The sequence below is a fragment of the Lampetra planeri genome, chromosome 43, assembly GCF_965212315.1.
Source record: "Lampetra planeri chromosome 43, kcLamPlan1.2.h2, whole genome shotgun sequence".
NCBI lineage: Eukaryota > Metazoa > Chordata > Hyperoartia > Petromyzontiformes > Petromyzontidae > Lampetra > Lampetra planeri.
Window position 1 is genome coordinate 2034725 of NC_136149.1, and position 12840 is coordinate 2047564.

Genomic DNA, 12840 nt, shown 5'->3' on the forward strand with positions numbered 1-12840 from the left:
AGGGCGGGGGGCTGAGGGCGGGGGGCTGAGGGCAGGGGGCTGGGGGGCGGGGGGCTGGGGGGCGGGGGGCTGGGGGGCGGGGGGCTGAGGGCGGGGGGCTGAGGGCGGGGGGCTGAGGGCGGGGGGCTGGGGGGCGGGGGGCTGAGGGCGGGGGCCTGAGGGCGGGGGCGGGGGGCTGGGGGGCGGGGGGCTGAGGGCGGGGGGCTGAGGGCGGGGGGCGGGGGGCTGAGGGCGGGGGGCGGGGGGCTGGGGGGCGGGGGGCTGAGGGCGGGGGGCTGAGGGCGGGGGGCGGGGGGCTGAGGGCGGGGGGCTGAGGGCGGGGGCGGGGGGCTGGGGGGCGGGGGGCTGAGGGCGGGGGGCTGGGGGGCTGGGGGGCGGGGGGCTGAGGGCGGGGGGCTGAGGGCGGGGGCGGGGGGCTGGGGGGCGGGGGGCTGAGGGCGGGGGGCGGGGGGCTGAGGGCGGGGGGCTGGGGGGCGGGGGGCGGGGGGCTGAGGGCGGGGGGCTGAGGGCGGGGGGCTGGCTGAGGGCGGGGGGCTGGGGGGCGGGGGGCTGAGGGCGGGGGGCTGAGGGCGGGGGCGGGGGGCTGGGGGGCGGGGGGCTGAGGGCGGGGGGCTGAGGGCGGGGGGCGGGGGGCTGAGGGCGGGGGGCGGGGGGCTGGGGGGCGGGGGGCGGGGGGCGGGGGGCTGGAGGGCGGGGGGCTGGGGGGCGGGGGGCGGGGGGCGGGGGGCTGAGGGCGGGGGGCTGGGGGGCGGGGGGCGGGAATCTCCGAGCATCGTAACCGGTTCCTCAGCGAACTCCGCTACCCGGGATCCGGTTCCCATTGAATGTAACGGTGGAACCGGTTCCACGGCCTCCTCAGCTGCACTGCGCGGTTAAGAATTTCTATGAAAAAAATCGCCTTTTTTGTCGCTAAGCGTCGTTTCACGAACGAATCCCGCGTGTCGAAACAGTCTTTGTGTGTTTTAAGTTGCACGCCAGAGTGCTCGTTTTTATTCCTGTTACAAAAAACATTTTTAAATATCTGCCAAGACCTGGAGGCGGGAACCGTCGCGGTCAAGCGAAGCCGGCGGGGTCACCTCGCCTCTCTCCCGGTAGGGCTTCTAGGAAAGACGGGAGGCTTCGGCCGAGTGTGCGTACTCGAACTCCAGACGACTTCAGACACGCGCAAAGCGCATTAAACCGTATTCGCTGCGTACTCTTGTGGGCAGTGCAGACGCATCATCATACTTCAGCCCGCACTAACCAGCGTGGTGAAGTATGGTCAAATAACTCCCACGACCTGCACCGCGTGTGGGATGTTTTTATCCAGCAGCGCATCGACAAACGCTGTGCGGTGGTTTGTGCGCGCGCGTGTTGCAGATGGCATGGGCAGCTGTTTGCAATATAGAGACAGTGCTGGAGTGTGGCCACGAGGTGGAGTGAGCTTGACTCGTGGTGGAGTGTGGTGGAGGGAGGTCGATTCGAGGTGGAGTGTGGTGGAGTGTGTTTGACTCGTGGTGGTGTGCGGTGGAGTGTGGTTCATTCGTGGTGGAGTGTGGTGGAGGGAGGTCGATTCGAGGTGGAGTGTGGTGGAGTGTGTTTGACTCGCGGTGGTGTGCGGTGGAGTGTGGTTCATTCGTGGTGGAGTGTGGTGGAATGAGGTGGAGTGTGGTGGAGTTGAGGTTGACTCGTGGTGGAGTGAGGTTGACTCATGGTGAGGTTGACTCGTGGTGGAGTGAGGTTGACTCGTGGTGAGGTTGACTCGTGGTGGAGTGAGGTTGACTCGTGGTGGAGTGAGGTTGACTCATGGTGAGGTTGACTCGTGGTGGAGTGAGGTTGACTCGTGGTGGAGTGAGGTTGACTCGTGGTGGAGTGAGGTTGACTCGTGGTGGAGTGAGGTTGACTCGTGGTGGAGTGAGGTTGACTCGTGGTGGAGTGAGGTTGACTCGTGGTGAGGTTGACTCGTGGTGGAGTGAGGTTGACTCATGGTGAGGTTGACTCGTGGTGGAGTAAGGTTGACTCGTGGTGGAGTGAGGTTGACTCGTGGTGAGGTTGACTCGTGGTGGAGTGAGGGTGACTCGTGGTGGAGTGAGGTTGACTCGTGGTGAGGTTGACTCGTGGTGGAGTGAGGTTGACTCGTGGTGGAGTGAGGTTGACTCGTGGTGGAGTGAGGTTGACTCGTGGTGGAGTGAGGTTGACTCGTGGTGAGGTTGACTCGTGGTGGAGTGAGGTTGACTCATGGTGAGGTTGACTCGTGGTGGAGTGAGGTTGACTCGTGGTGAGGTTGACTCGTGGTGGAGTGAGGTTGACTCATGGTGAGGTTGACTCGTGGTGGAGTGAGGTTGACTCGTGGTGAGGTTGACTCGTGGTGGAGTGAGGTTGACTCGTGGTGGAGTGAGGTTGACTCATGGTGAGGTTGACTCGTGGTGGAGTGAGGTTGACTCGTGGTGGAGTGAGGTTGACTCGTGGTGGAGTGAGGTTGACTCGTGGTGGAGTGAGGTTGACTCGTGGTGAGGTTGACTCGTGGTGGAGTGAGGTTGACTCGTGGTGGAGTGAGGTTGACTCGTGGTGAGGTTGACTCGTGGTGGAGTGAGGTTGACTCGTGGTGGAGTGAGGTTGACTCATGGTGAGGTTGACTCGTGGTGGAGTAAGGTTGACTCGTGGTGGAGTGAGGTTGACTCGTGGTGGAGTGAGGTTGACTCGTGGTGGAGTGAGGTTGACTCGTGGTGAGGTTGACTCGTGGTGGAGTGAGGTTGACTCGTGGTGGAGTGAGGTTGACTCGTGGTGGAGTGAGGTTGACTCGTGGTGAGGTTGACTCGTGGTGGAGTGAGGTTGACTCATGGTGAGGTTGACTCGTGGTGGAGTGAGGTTGACTCGTGGTGAGGTTGACTCGTGGTGGAGTGAGGTTGACTCATGGTGAGGTTGACTCGTGGTGGAGTGAGGTTGACTCGTGGTGGAGTGAGGTTGACTCGTGGTGGAGTGAGGTTGACTCGTGGTGAGGTTGACTCGTGGTGGAGTGAGGTTGACTCGTGGTGAGGTTGACTCGTGGTGGAGTGAGGTTGACTCATGGTGAGGTTGACTCGTGGTGGAGTGAGGTTGACTCGTGGTGAGGTTGACTCGTGGTGGAGTGAGGTTGACTCATGGTGAGGTTGACTCGTGGTGGAGTGAGGTTGACTCGTGGTGGAGTGAGGTTGACTCGTGGTGAGGTTGACTCGTGGTGGAGTGAGGTTGACTCATGGTGAGGTTGACTCGTGGTGGAGTGAGGTTGACTCGTGGTGGAGTGAGGTTGACTCGTGGTGAGGTTGACTCGTGGTGGAGTGAGGTTGACTCGTGGTGAGGTTGACTCGTGGTGGAGTGAGGTTGACTTATGGTGAGGTTGACTCGTGGTGGAGTGAGGTTGACTCGTGGTGAGGTTGACTCGTGGTGGAGTGAGGTTGACTCGTGGTGAGGTTGACTCGTGGTGGAGTGAGGTTGACTCATGGTGAGGTTGACTCGTGGTGGAGTGAGGTTGACTCGTGGTGAGGTTGACTCGTGGTGGAGTGAGGTTGACTCGTGGTGAGGTTGACTCGTGGTGGAGTGAGGTTGACTCGTGGTGAGGTTGACTCGTGGTGGAGTGAGGTTGACTCATGGTGAGGTTGACTCGTGGTGGAGTGAGGTTGACTCGTGGTGGAGTGAGGTTGACTCGTGGTGGAGTGAGGTTGACTCATGGTGAGGTTGACTCGTGGTGGAGTGAGGTTGACTCGTGGTGGAGTGAGGTTGACTCGTGGTGAGGTTGACTCGTGGTGGAGTGAGGTTGACTCGTGGTGAGGTTGACTCGTGGTGGAGTGAGGTTGACTCATGGTGAGGTTGACTCGTGGTGGAGTGAGGTTGACTCGTGGTGAGGTTGACTCGTGGTGGAGTGAGGTTGACTCATGGTGAGGTTGACTCGTGGTGGAGTGAGGTTGACTCGTGGTGGAGTGAGGTTGACTCGTGGTGAGGTTGACTCGTGGTGAGGTTGACTCGTGGTGGAGTGAGGTTGACTCATGGTGAGGTTGACTCGTGGTGGAGTGAGGTTGACTCGTGGTGAGGTTGACTCGTGGTGGAGTGAGGTTGACTCGTGGTGAGGTTGACTCGTGGTGGAGTGAGGTTGACTCATGGTGAGGTTGACTCGTGGTGGAGTGAGGTTGACTCGTGGTGGAGTGAGGTTGACTCGTGGTGAGGTTGACTCGTGGTGGAGTGAGGTTGACTCATGGTGAGGTTGACTCGTGGTGGAGTGAGGTTGACTCGTGGTGGAGTGAGGTTGACTCGTGGTGGAGTGAGGTTGACTCGTGGTGGAGTGAGGTTGACTCGTGGTGGAGTGAGAACTGCGGAGTTCGTCGTGGCAATTAACCACTTTGCATTTGCATCTCTCATACATCTGGCTCCTGTGCACCAGCTTGCTATACATCACAGGACCGTGCTGGACATGGCGATGCCTTGTAGAGGCCTTCATCCAGCAGTGGATTGATCATGGCTGACAATTATGTCTTCCGATATAAGGAAGCCGCTAATGGCCATACATTTTTTAAAAATCTACATTGAAAACTCATTTCATTAGAACTGCTTTTTGTGTTTATTTTGTCGTCCTTCCCCAGAACCTCCGATTAGCACGGTCGTCTGCGTACGGTGTGAAAAAGAAGTTCAACATTGATATACATAACACGCCACTTCTCCCTCTGCGTGTTCCCACAGTTCAACTTCTCTCGGCGGGCTGCTGCTGGAAAAACACACGACGTACGTGCAGCTACACCTACGACGTACAACAACAACAACAACCGCCATTCGCCATTAAGTGGCGGTGACGTCACCACGACGCTTGTGCCAGGCCATGTGCACCTTGAGGCCACGTGAAGTGTCGAACGCCCGCCGGCAGGAGGTCACGGGGCAGACCCAGGTGCCACGGGTTGACTGACCGACGTACGTACACATACACACACACACCAGCAAGTCGGCGGGCATGAGCTGGTCCCCGCGTCTAGCCGGCAAGCGGCAGCGGCGCGCCGTGCGCCTCTGCCTGGCGTTGGCGCTGCTGGTCGTGGCGCTGCTGGCCCTCGCCCCGGCGCTGCTGCCTCCGTCGCTGGCCCTGCCGCTGCTGCTGGGCAACCCCTTGAAGGAGCGGCGCTTTGTGGGCGCCGACGCGTGCCCAGCCTGCTTCGGCGTCAGCTGGTGCCGCAAGTTCTCGGCCGGGCAGCTCGTGCTCGACTCGTGGCACCGCCTGCGCTTCTTGGATTTTGTCAACGTCAAGCAGGTCGGTTTGTGTGGAGCGTGCCGGGCCGGTGGTTTTAGGTCAGGGGTCGGCAACCTACGGCTCCGGAGCCGCATGCGGCTCTTTACGGGCTGCTTCTTGACGATATGTACGTATGTACAGTATGTACTCAGACGCATTGCGGCTCTTGAAATACTGAATTTTGTACCGAATTGGAAAGAAATGGCTCTTCTTGTTATTTTGGTTGCCGACCCCTGTTTTAGGTGGACTTTTTAGGACCAGGAGTGAGGACTCTGTGATGGCTCGTGACTTCATTTCGTCGTCATGTGGTGTATAAAGGAAAAAAATGTAGTTGGCAGTATAACCTTGTTCACCCTTTTATCGCCACTGACATGGTAAACAATTTTCGTGACTTCTCTCATCGATTCCTCTGCCCGTGTTGAGGACTTAGTCTGACTGTGTTGTCTCATTCACGTTGTGTTCAACCAAAACACTTCAGGTCACAACACTTCTCTATGTGCGTATTCTCTCCCGTCGTCTGTTTCCCCAAGCTCTTACAATAACCTTGCTCAATTCAAGAAAGGAGTTAATTCTAATCTCATTACAAGCTTAGGAATGCAGTTCATTACCGGTCGCTTTATGTTTTGAGACTCTGGGCCTGTGCTCAACATCCGTGTTATATATTGTAAAGGATTGGCAATGAATGAAGCCGTGAAATTGGAAGACGACTGACCGCCATGGAGGGACTTTCTTCATCATCGCTTCTGAGTAGACAGACAATACCTAAAGAGGAAGACATTTGAAAGTTAAAATTATGAAAAGATATATGGTACACTCGTGTTGAGCAAGCTGCATTTAAGAATTTGTAAGTAATGTTCATTTTTACCGGAAGTACAAAAAAGCACAACCACAATACACTAACAATGTCAAGTACAATTACTAAATTACGCAAGACTTACATTGTAATAATCTTGATACCGTGAAATTTGATATCGTACGCTATTGTATTGTGCAACTTATATCGCGACAACACGTGCTCCTGGATAACATTGATCCAGCTCAAGTGCAGGATCTTGATGGATTGTTGTCTAGTGAGACCGTGAAGGAGGCCTTAATCCAGCAGTGGACAGTTCGTGGTTGATGACGATGCTCATGACGACCAAGCAAAGTCGTCAGATGGTAACCACGTGATCGTTGCCCCCAATCCCCAGGTGTACTTTGGCCACTATGACGACCCGCGAGAAGGCCGCAAGGCTGTGGTACTGAAACGCTTGGGCAGCGCCTCGGAGCTGGCGGCCTTGGACCGCGACATCTGTCGGGATGCTGCGATGGGCAGCAGCGGCAGTGGCGCAGTGACACCTTGCCTCCCAGCTTTGGCCATGCTGCACTGGGAGCCTTTCCGCCAGGCCATGCTGGGGGGCGGCAGCCACTCGGGTCCCCGGCAGGTGCAGCACTCGAGCCCCAACGATCAACACCGGCCGGGGCAGAATCTAATTGACAACCCGGTACAGAATAAAATAGAGCAGCTGACACAACTTGAACAGCAGCAGCTGCTGAATCAGAACTTAATACAAGTTCAACAGGCAGGTCCACCTCACCAACAGCAGCAGCAGCAGCAGGCGGTGGTGCCGCGACTGCTGACGCCGGCGATGGTGGCGGGCTGGTCGGACATGGTGCACTGCCCTTCCCAGCGCCTGCTGGACCGCGTGGTGCGTCGCTACGCGGAGGCTCGCGACTCGGGCAGCGTGCTGCTGAGCCACCTGCACGAGGGCGAGCGGGCAGAGCTGCTGCTGACGCTGCACTTCAACCCCGAGCCGCTCGTGCTGCAGGCAAGTGGCGTCGCACGCCGGCCATCCCTCCCCTCCAGTGCAGCAAAATATATTGAACTGGTTATTCTCTAGATTTGAAGCTTTCGTGACTGCAAGGATTCATATTCTTAGGTTTTTTCGGTAAAGTCACGTAGGTAAAAAATTAAAATAAAAATTAATAAAAGTAAAATAAAATAAAAAAAATATTTTTGATTTTACTTTTATTAATTTTTATTTTTTACCTACGTGACTTTACTGAAAAAACCTAAGAATATGGTTATTCTCTCGTGCCTGTGAGCCATGCCTTCAGCAACTCGCACTGAGCATGGGAAGTCGTTCATCCCTGCATATACACATGCCATGTGTCGTGTCGTGAGATGAAGAATCCATTCAAATCTCTCGGAGAAAATGTATAACCCTAGGAATAAGGTAGAATGACTGAGATCCCTTCAAGTGATCTGTAATCTCTTTTCCTATCTTTTAATATTCTTTTGTATCTTGCATGTTTTATGTTATCGGGGTCATCCCTATCCCCTCCCCATCACCATAGACATTTGATTTTGATTGTATTTGCATATTTAAATACCCTTCCCGACTTTGTTTTACACTTGCCAACTAAGGCTGGTTACGATAACTCACAATGATGATCCAGTATAAATTAAACTTAAGTATAAATCTGTGTTGCTATTAGGGACTTATTCCATAGAAAACTGGCAAAAATGTTTCAAATGGTTCATATTCTTAGGTTTTTTCGTTAAATTTAAATTTTTACCTACGTGACTTTACCGAAAAAACCTAAGAATATGAATCCTTGCAGTCACGAAAGCTTCAAATCTAGAATTTTCAAATGGTTGCTCGCTGGCTTACTGACAGGGCCGCTGTCCGATCCCCGTTGTCTCATTGTGGACTACGGACAAAGTGCATCCTGTGCGCCTGATGAAAGCGCTCCCGTTTTTATCTCCAAATGAAGCATTTCCAAGGAACGAACGCATTTTGGAAAGCGATACAGAATCCACTCGTATCCATGATTTTCCTCGTTTTTTTATTCTCTCTCTCTCTCTCAGAGCTTCCCGGCGGACGAGGGCTGGCCCTTCCCCAAATACCACGGCGCATGCGGCCGTCTCGTGGTCGAGGCCCTGGTGGGGCCCACGCTCTGGGAGCTGTGGGACGCGCCGTGGCGACGCCGTGCTGATCTGGCCGCGCAGCTCCTGGACCTCGCCTCGCAGCTCAGCGACAACGACCTGGACTACGCGCTCTACCCCCTCGACGTCACGCCGGACAACTTCGCAGTGGGCGAGCGCGACGGCCGCGTCGTGCTGGTGGACGCCGAGAACGTGCTCGTGGTGGACAAGCGAGCCTTGCGGCAGGGTGAGCACCGTTTGCCGGGGGTACAGGGGCAGGGCGTGGGCCCTGGTTGTTGAGATCTGATGGGGGCTCGGTGCCGCAAGATTTCTAGAGGTGGCTACATGGTGGGAGATGTGTAACAGGTGGAGGGCAGGGCTTGTATACATTACTAAGTTTGTGCATGCGATGTAACTCTAGGGGCAACATGGTGGCGACCTCGCCTTGTATACAGGATATCATGGGTTCGATCCCAACCCTGACGCCTGTATATTATTATGGATGTATATGGACGTATATTTAGAGTTTGCATGTTTTCCCCGTGGTCGCGTGGATTTTTCCCTCCACATAAACATGCGTTTAGAGTATGTGACTGCTATGCATTTCAACTCAAAGATCAAACAAAGATCCCCCATATAGCCTTAACAGACTGTAGGGGCAAGTGCTGTTAGCGAGCACCTATGAAGGCTGGAACGGTACACGAGGGGGTGGGTGTCCAGCACCACGCCCGACCGCCTTTGTTTCCCTAGCGGCGATGTTTACACACCGCACCAGGTACTCATTTGAGGCTGAGTCGACCTAGGGGAGTCCCAGGACCGGTTCAGATAATCGTCACTGGTGTTTGCCGTGAGGGGGAATCGAACCCGGGTCGCCAGGTTCGTAGTGCAGCGTGCTGACCGCTACACCACCGCTCCCCACATAGTAACTCACACACACACACACGTGTCCACGGTGTGCAGAAAAACCCGACGGCTGGGACAAGTGGTACGAGAGCGGCAGCGAGGACAGCGACGACGGCGACGTTGGCGCCGGCGGCGGCCCCAACCTTGTCGCCATGGACTCGTCCCCGCCGGACGGCGCCTGCGAGGGCTGCCTCTCGTTCTCGCGCGACGCGCTATGCACGCGCGCGCACCACGACCACAACTTCTACGCCGTGTGCCGCAGCCTGCTGTCGCCGCGCTCGCTCTGGCGTGGCCGCCGCGGCGGGCTCCTCCACTCGGCCCCGCGCGCCGTCGCCTCCAACGGCCGCCTGGTCCGGCTCGTGGAACGCTGCGCTGACCCGAGGGGCCGTCCCGGCCTCGGGGCCGGAGAGAGGCCCGGCGAGAGGAGGGTGCGGGCGGCCCGGGAGCTCCGCGCGTACCTGGCGGAGCTGCTGGCCGGGAATCACGACGGCGACGGTAAATGGGAGGAGCCGGTGGTGCCTTTTGGCTGAGCCTGGCAAGGCTGTCTCCTCGGTGAATTTGGCCAAAGGCTTTTGTGGGAAACCAGAGGCCCCAAGGGCCAGAACTGACCCATAACAGCCCCGTGACCACTTGAGGCCTACTAAGGATACTTATTCTCGTGGCAGATCATCATGGGATAAAACTACAGGGACTCATCATGCGAGCAAATATGAAGGTCGTTTCTGCGACACGGTGGTAGCTGTCCTTGCAGACATTTTGCGAGCTGCATTTTAAAACACTTCAAGCATCCAGTCTGTTGAGAGGCCAACCAAAATAGGTGGCCAGGTGTGAAGAGGATGTTGCTGTAGGTGGTGATAACGTGAAGATTTGATTACCTGCCTCAACTCCAGCGGATTGATGTTCATCAATGGTGTCACAACACAGTCTGAATGTGAACAAATTTTACAAAACGGACGACCTAAAGTTGCAGTATTATATTTACAGTTTTGTGTGAAGCTCAGAACAATGAACTATTAAAAAATATAACTTTCATCTTCTGTCAATTTTCCTACGACTACAGTTTACAATTTACGTTTTAACTATTCATTTTTTATAGTGGATCAGGGTGTATGGCTGAACATTTGCAATATGTAAAAACCTTGCAATATGTATATATATTTACATCAAGCAATGCCCAGCCATTGTAAGTGCACTCCTTGTGAAAACCATGGTTTAGACCACTGGTCACATTGCAATGCAGTACAAATAACTCATGGATGAAAAAATAAGACATTGTTTTATAGCTAGAATAAAATAACATCTAAGACCTGTCAGACCAACATTTTCTAGTACTGGTTTTGACTTGATATCACCAGCAGGGTGTGTGGTCCCATCAAACACTCTCACGGATGAAGACTTTCCTTGAAATACTGGCCATGTCAGTTAAATTTTGATTTAAAGCTTTCGTGACTGCAGGGATTCATCTTCTTGGTTCTTTCGGTAAAGTCACGTAGAATGGAAATAATAAAATAATAAAAATAAAACATCATAAAATAATTCTCATGACGTTTCGGCCACAACGCAAGCAGCCGACCTGTTCTCCACCTGAGGACGGCTGCTTGCGTTGTGACCGAAACGTCGTGAGAATGATTTTATTATATTTTATTTTGATTATTTCCATTCTACGTGACTTTACCGAAAGAACCAAGAAGATGACTGGCCATGTCCTTAACCATAATTCACGTGTTTCCATGCAGCTTCACACAACACCAGGTTGCAGTGTCCACTTGTGATGAAAGACATACGTATCCCTGCCGCAAGTCCACGATCCCAGCCGGTGGGGCATCTCACCTGTCGGTACTACCTGAGGTGGCATCACTTTCGCGGTTACAATTTCTGTATGTGGCCAAAAGCAGTGAATTACACTGGTCAACACACTTTTTCTGGCATAAGGTATTCCAACGGTTTTAAGGTAATTTTGGGGTGCCGATTCCAAATCTGGCATCAGTTTTTGTCTATCACATCAGGTTTTTGAGATATCAAATATTGCATTTTCAATAAAAACTGCAGAAGAAAAATATTAAATAACTGTGGATATCTACATAAAATTATATTATAGACACACTAATCTAAAAATACAGCACCATATTTTAACACTAAAGCAGTCACTGACTCGCAACAACTTGCAATCATAAGTGACAGAGTTAATTTCGGGTAAAATCAATGAAAATGGGGTATGCCGATAGCATAAAAATGAGATGTGATAGAGAAAATCTGAGATCAGATTTGGAATCAGCACCCTGAAATTAGTCTAAAACAGCTGCAAAAGTCCAGGCCAGAAAAAAAAAATGTCTTTTGTTGACCAGTGTTATACATGATCACCATTTGAAATGAGTGGGGGTTATCAAAGAATTCACTCTTATTAGCCATGTAACTACACCGGTGCTACTCAGATTTTGCTACCTTCGGTGGTACCAATTTCAGCTGTGGCCCATGGACGATGCGGGGCAAGCCAGCAAAAGCAGCAAAGTGCAGAAACGCAAAGGTGGCTGGGTAACTCAGGGGTCCCAACACCAGTCGGAGTGCTGGACCGGCAGCGCCGTAACTCTGGGTTCAACCGCGTTCTCAAGTGAATTGAGTCTTGTCAGCAGACTGCACGAAAGAAAAAACATGATTACATTTGGTTTGGTCACGTTGCCTTATACCAGCACTAAGGCCTAAAAACTAATTTTCCATGTGATTAACACCTATAGCAGAAGCATGTGAGGTGTATTGCCTCTGAATGTATTGTGGTGTCATCTTCCAGAAGGTGTTCTGATGCAGGGAGGTGCACTGCTGTCTGTGGAATTGTGAATGTAAGTTTTCTCATCTCGTGACGTGTCCCCCGTTGACTTACGCCCTGAGTGGGCACAGCCAGCATTGCCGCTGGTGCATACGCAATAAGTACGTAACGATTCTTCAGTTAAGGTTATGGATCGATTGTGCGCGTAAGAACCTGCGAAGAAATGAATGCGCGATGTGGAACAATCGCAACAGTATAACAAGGAACTTGAGACAAAATACAAATGAGATGATACAAATTGGGGCAACAAAAAAATTGTTCCTTGATTCAAATCGTGACCCTGAATTGTGACAGTACCTGAATTTGGGGAAAGGAGTGAAAAATGAATATGCATCGTATATATGAACAGGATGACAGTGATAATGCATAGTGTCAAACAGCAAGGACCTAGGTTCGATTCCTGGCTCAGCTGCCTTTCGATATGGAGTACTATGTTCTTCCCCTGTTCTGCATGAATTTTCACCGGTCTCTCCGGTTTCCTCTCGTACATAAACACATTCCTGCGTAGGGAGCTGGTAGGAACGTTGGGTTGCTCGGTCAATGGCCAGGGTCAACGGCGGCGTGGTGTATTCCGCAAATATGCCCGACTGTGAGGGTGGGCACAAGCCGGCGTGAGTAGGTTAAACGTTGAGTTTTATAAGGGCACCACGGGTGATCAGCCCCTCCCCACCCAGCCCCACCCTCCCCAGCCCCTCCCCACCCCCTCCCCACCCAGCACCACCCTCCCCTCTCCACCCAGCCTCACCCCTCCCCATTTTTGGATGCATGACGGACGGACACAATAATCCCCTGTGGGCTGGTGTAACCAGGAGGTTCCTACCAGTAAAAAGGGCGTACACTATAACTTGTATTGGCCAAAAATCCCAAAGCTGGAAAATCACCTGCAAATTACTCGATTTGAATTGTACATAGCAACTTGGCCCCAACAGCAAATGCTTGGTAGGACTGTTGAAAGAGTTGAGACTCAAAGGGTCCTGGGTAAAC

General features: G+C 53.5%; 1 protein-coding gene across 2 annotated transcripts; it reads left to right on the forward strand.

The window, feature by feature from the left end:
• The first annotated feature begins 832 nt into the window (after nucleotides 1-832).
• On the forward strand, nucleotides 833-11902 carry LOC144732566 (divergent protein kinase domain 2A-like). 2 transcript variants are annotated; one of them, XM_078614003.1, is made up of 6 exons: nucleotides 833-1091; nucleotides 4690-5245; nucleotides 6415-7032; nucleotides 8076-8379; nucleotides 9093-9530; nucleotides 10772-11902. In XM_078614003.1, the coding sequence occupies exons 2-6, from the start codon at nucleotides 4955-4957 to the stop codon at nucleotides 11047-11049; spliced, it is 1929 nt and encodes a 642-aa protein (XP_078470129.1). In that variant the 5' UTR covers nucleotides 833-1091; nucleotides 4690-4954; the 3' UTR covers nucleotides 11050-11902. The 2 variants fall into 2 exon arrangements, with proteins under 2 accessions (XP_078470129.1, XP_078470130.1); XM_078614004.1 differs by lacking the exon at nucleotides 10772-11902 and having other exon boundaries at nucleotides 9093-10089.
• Nucleotides 11903-12840: the final 938 nt, after the last annotated feature.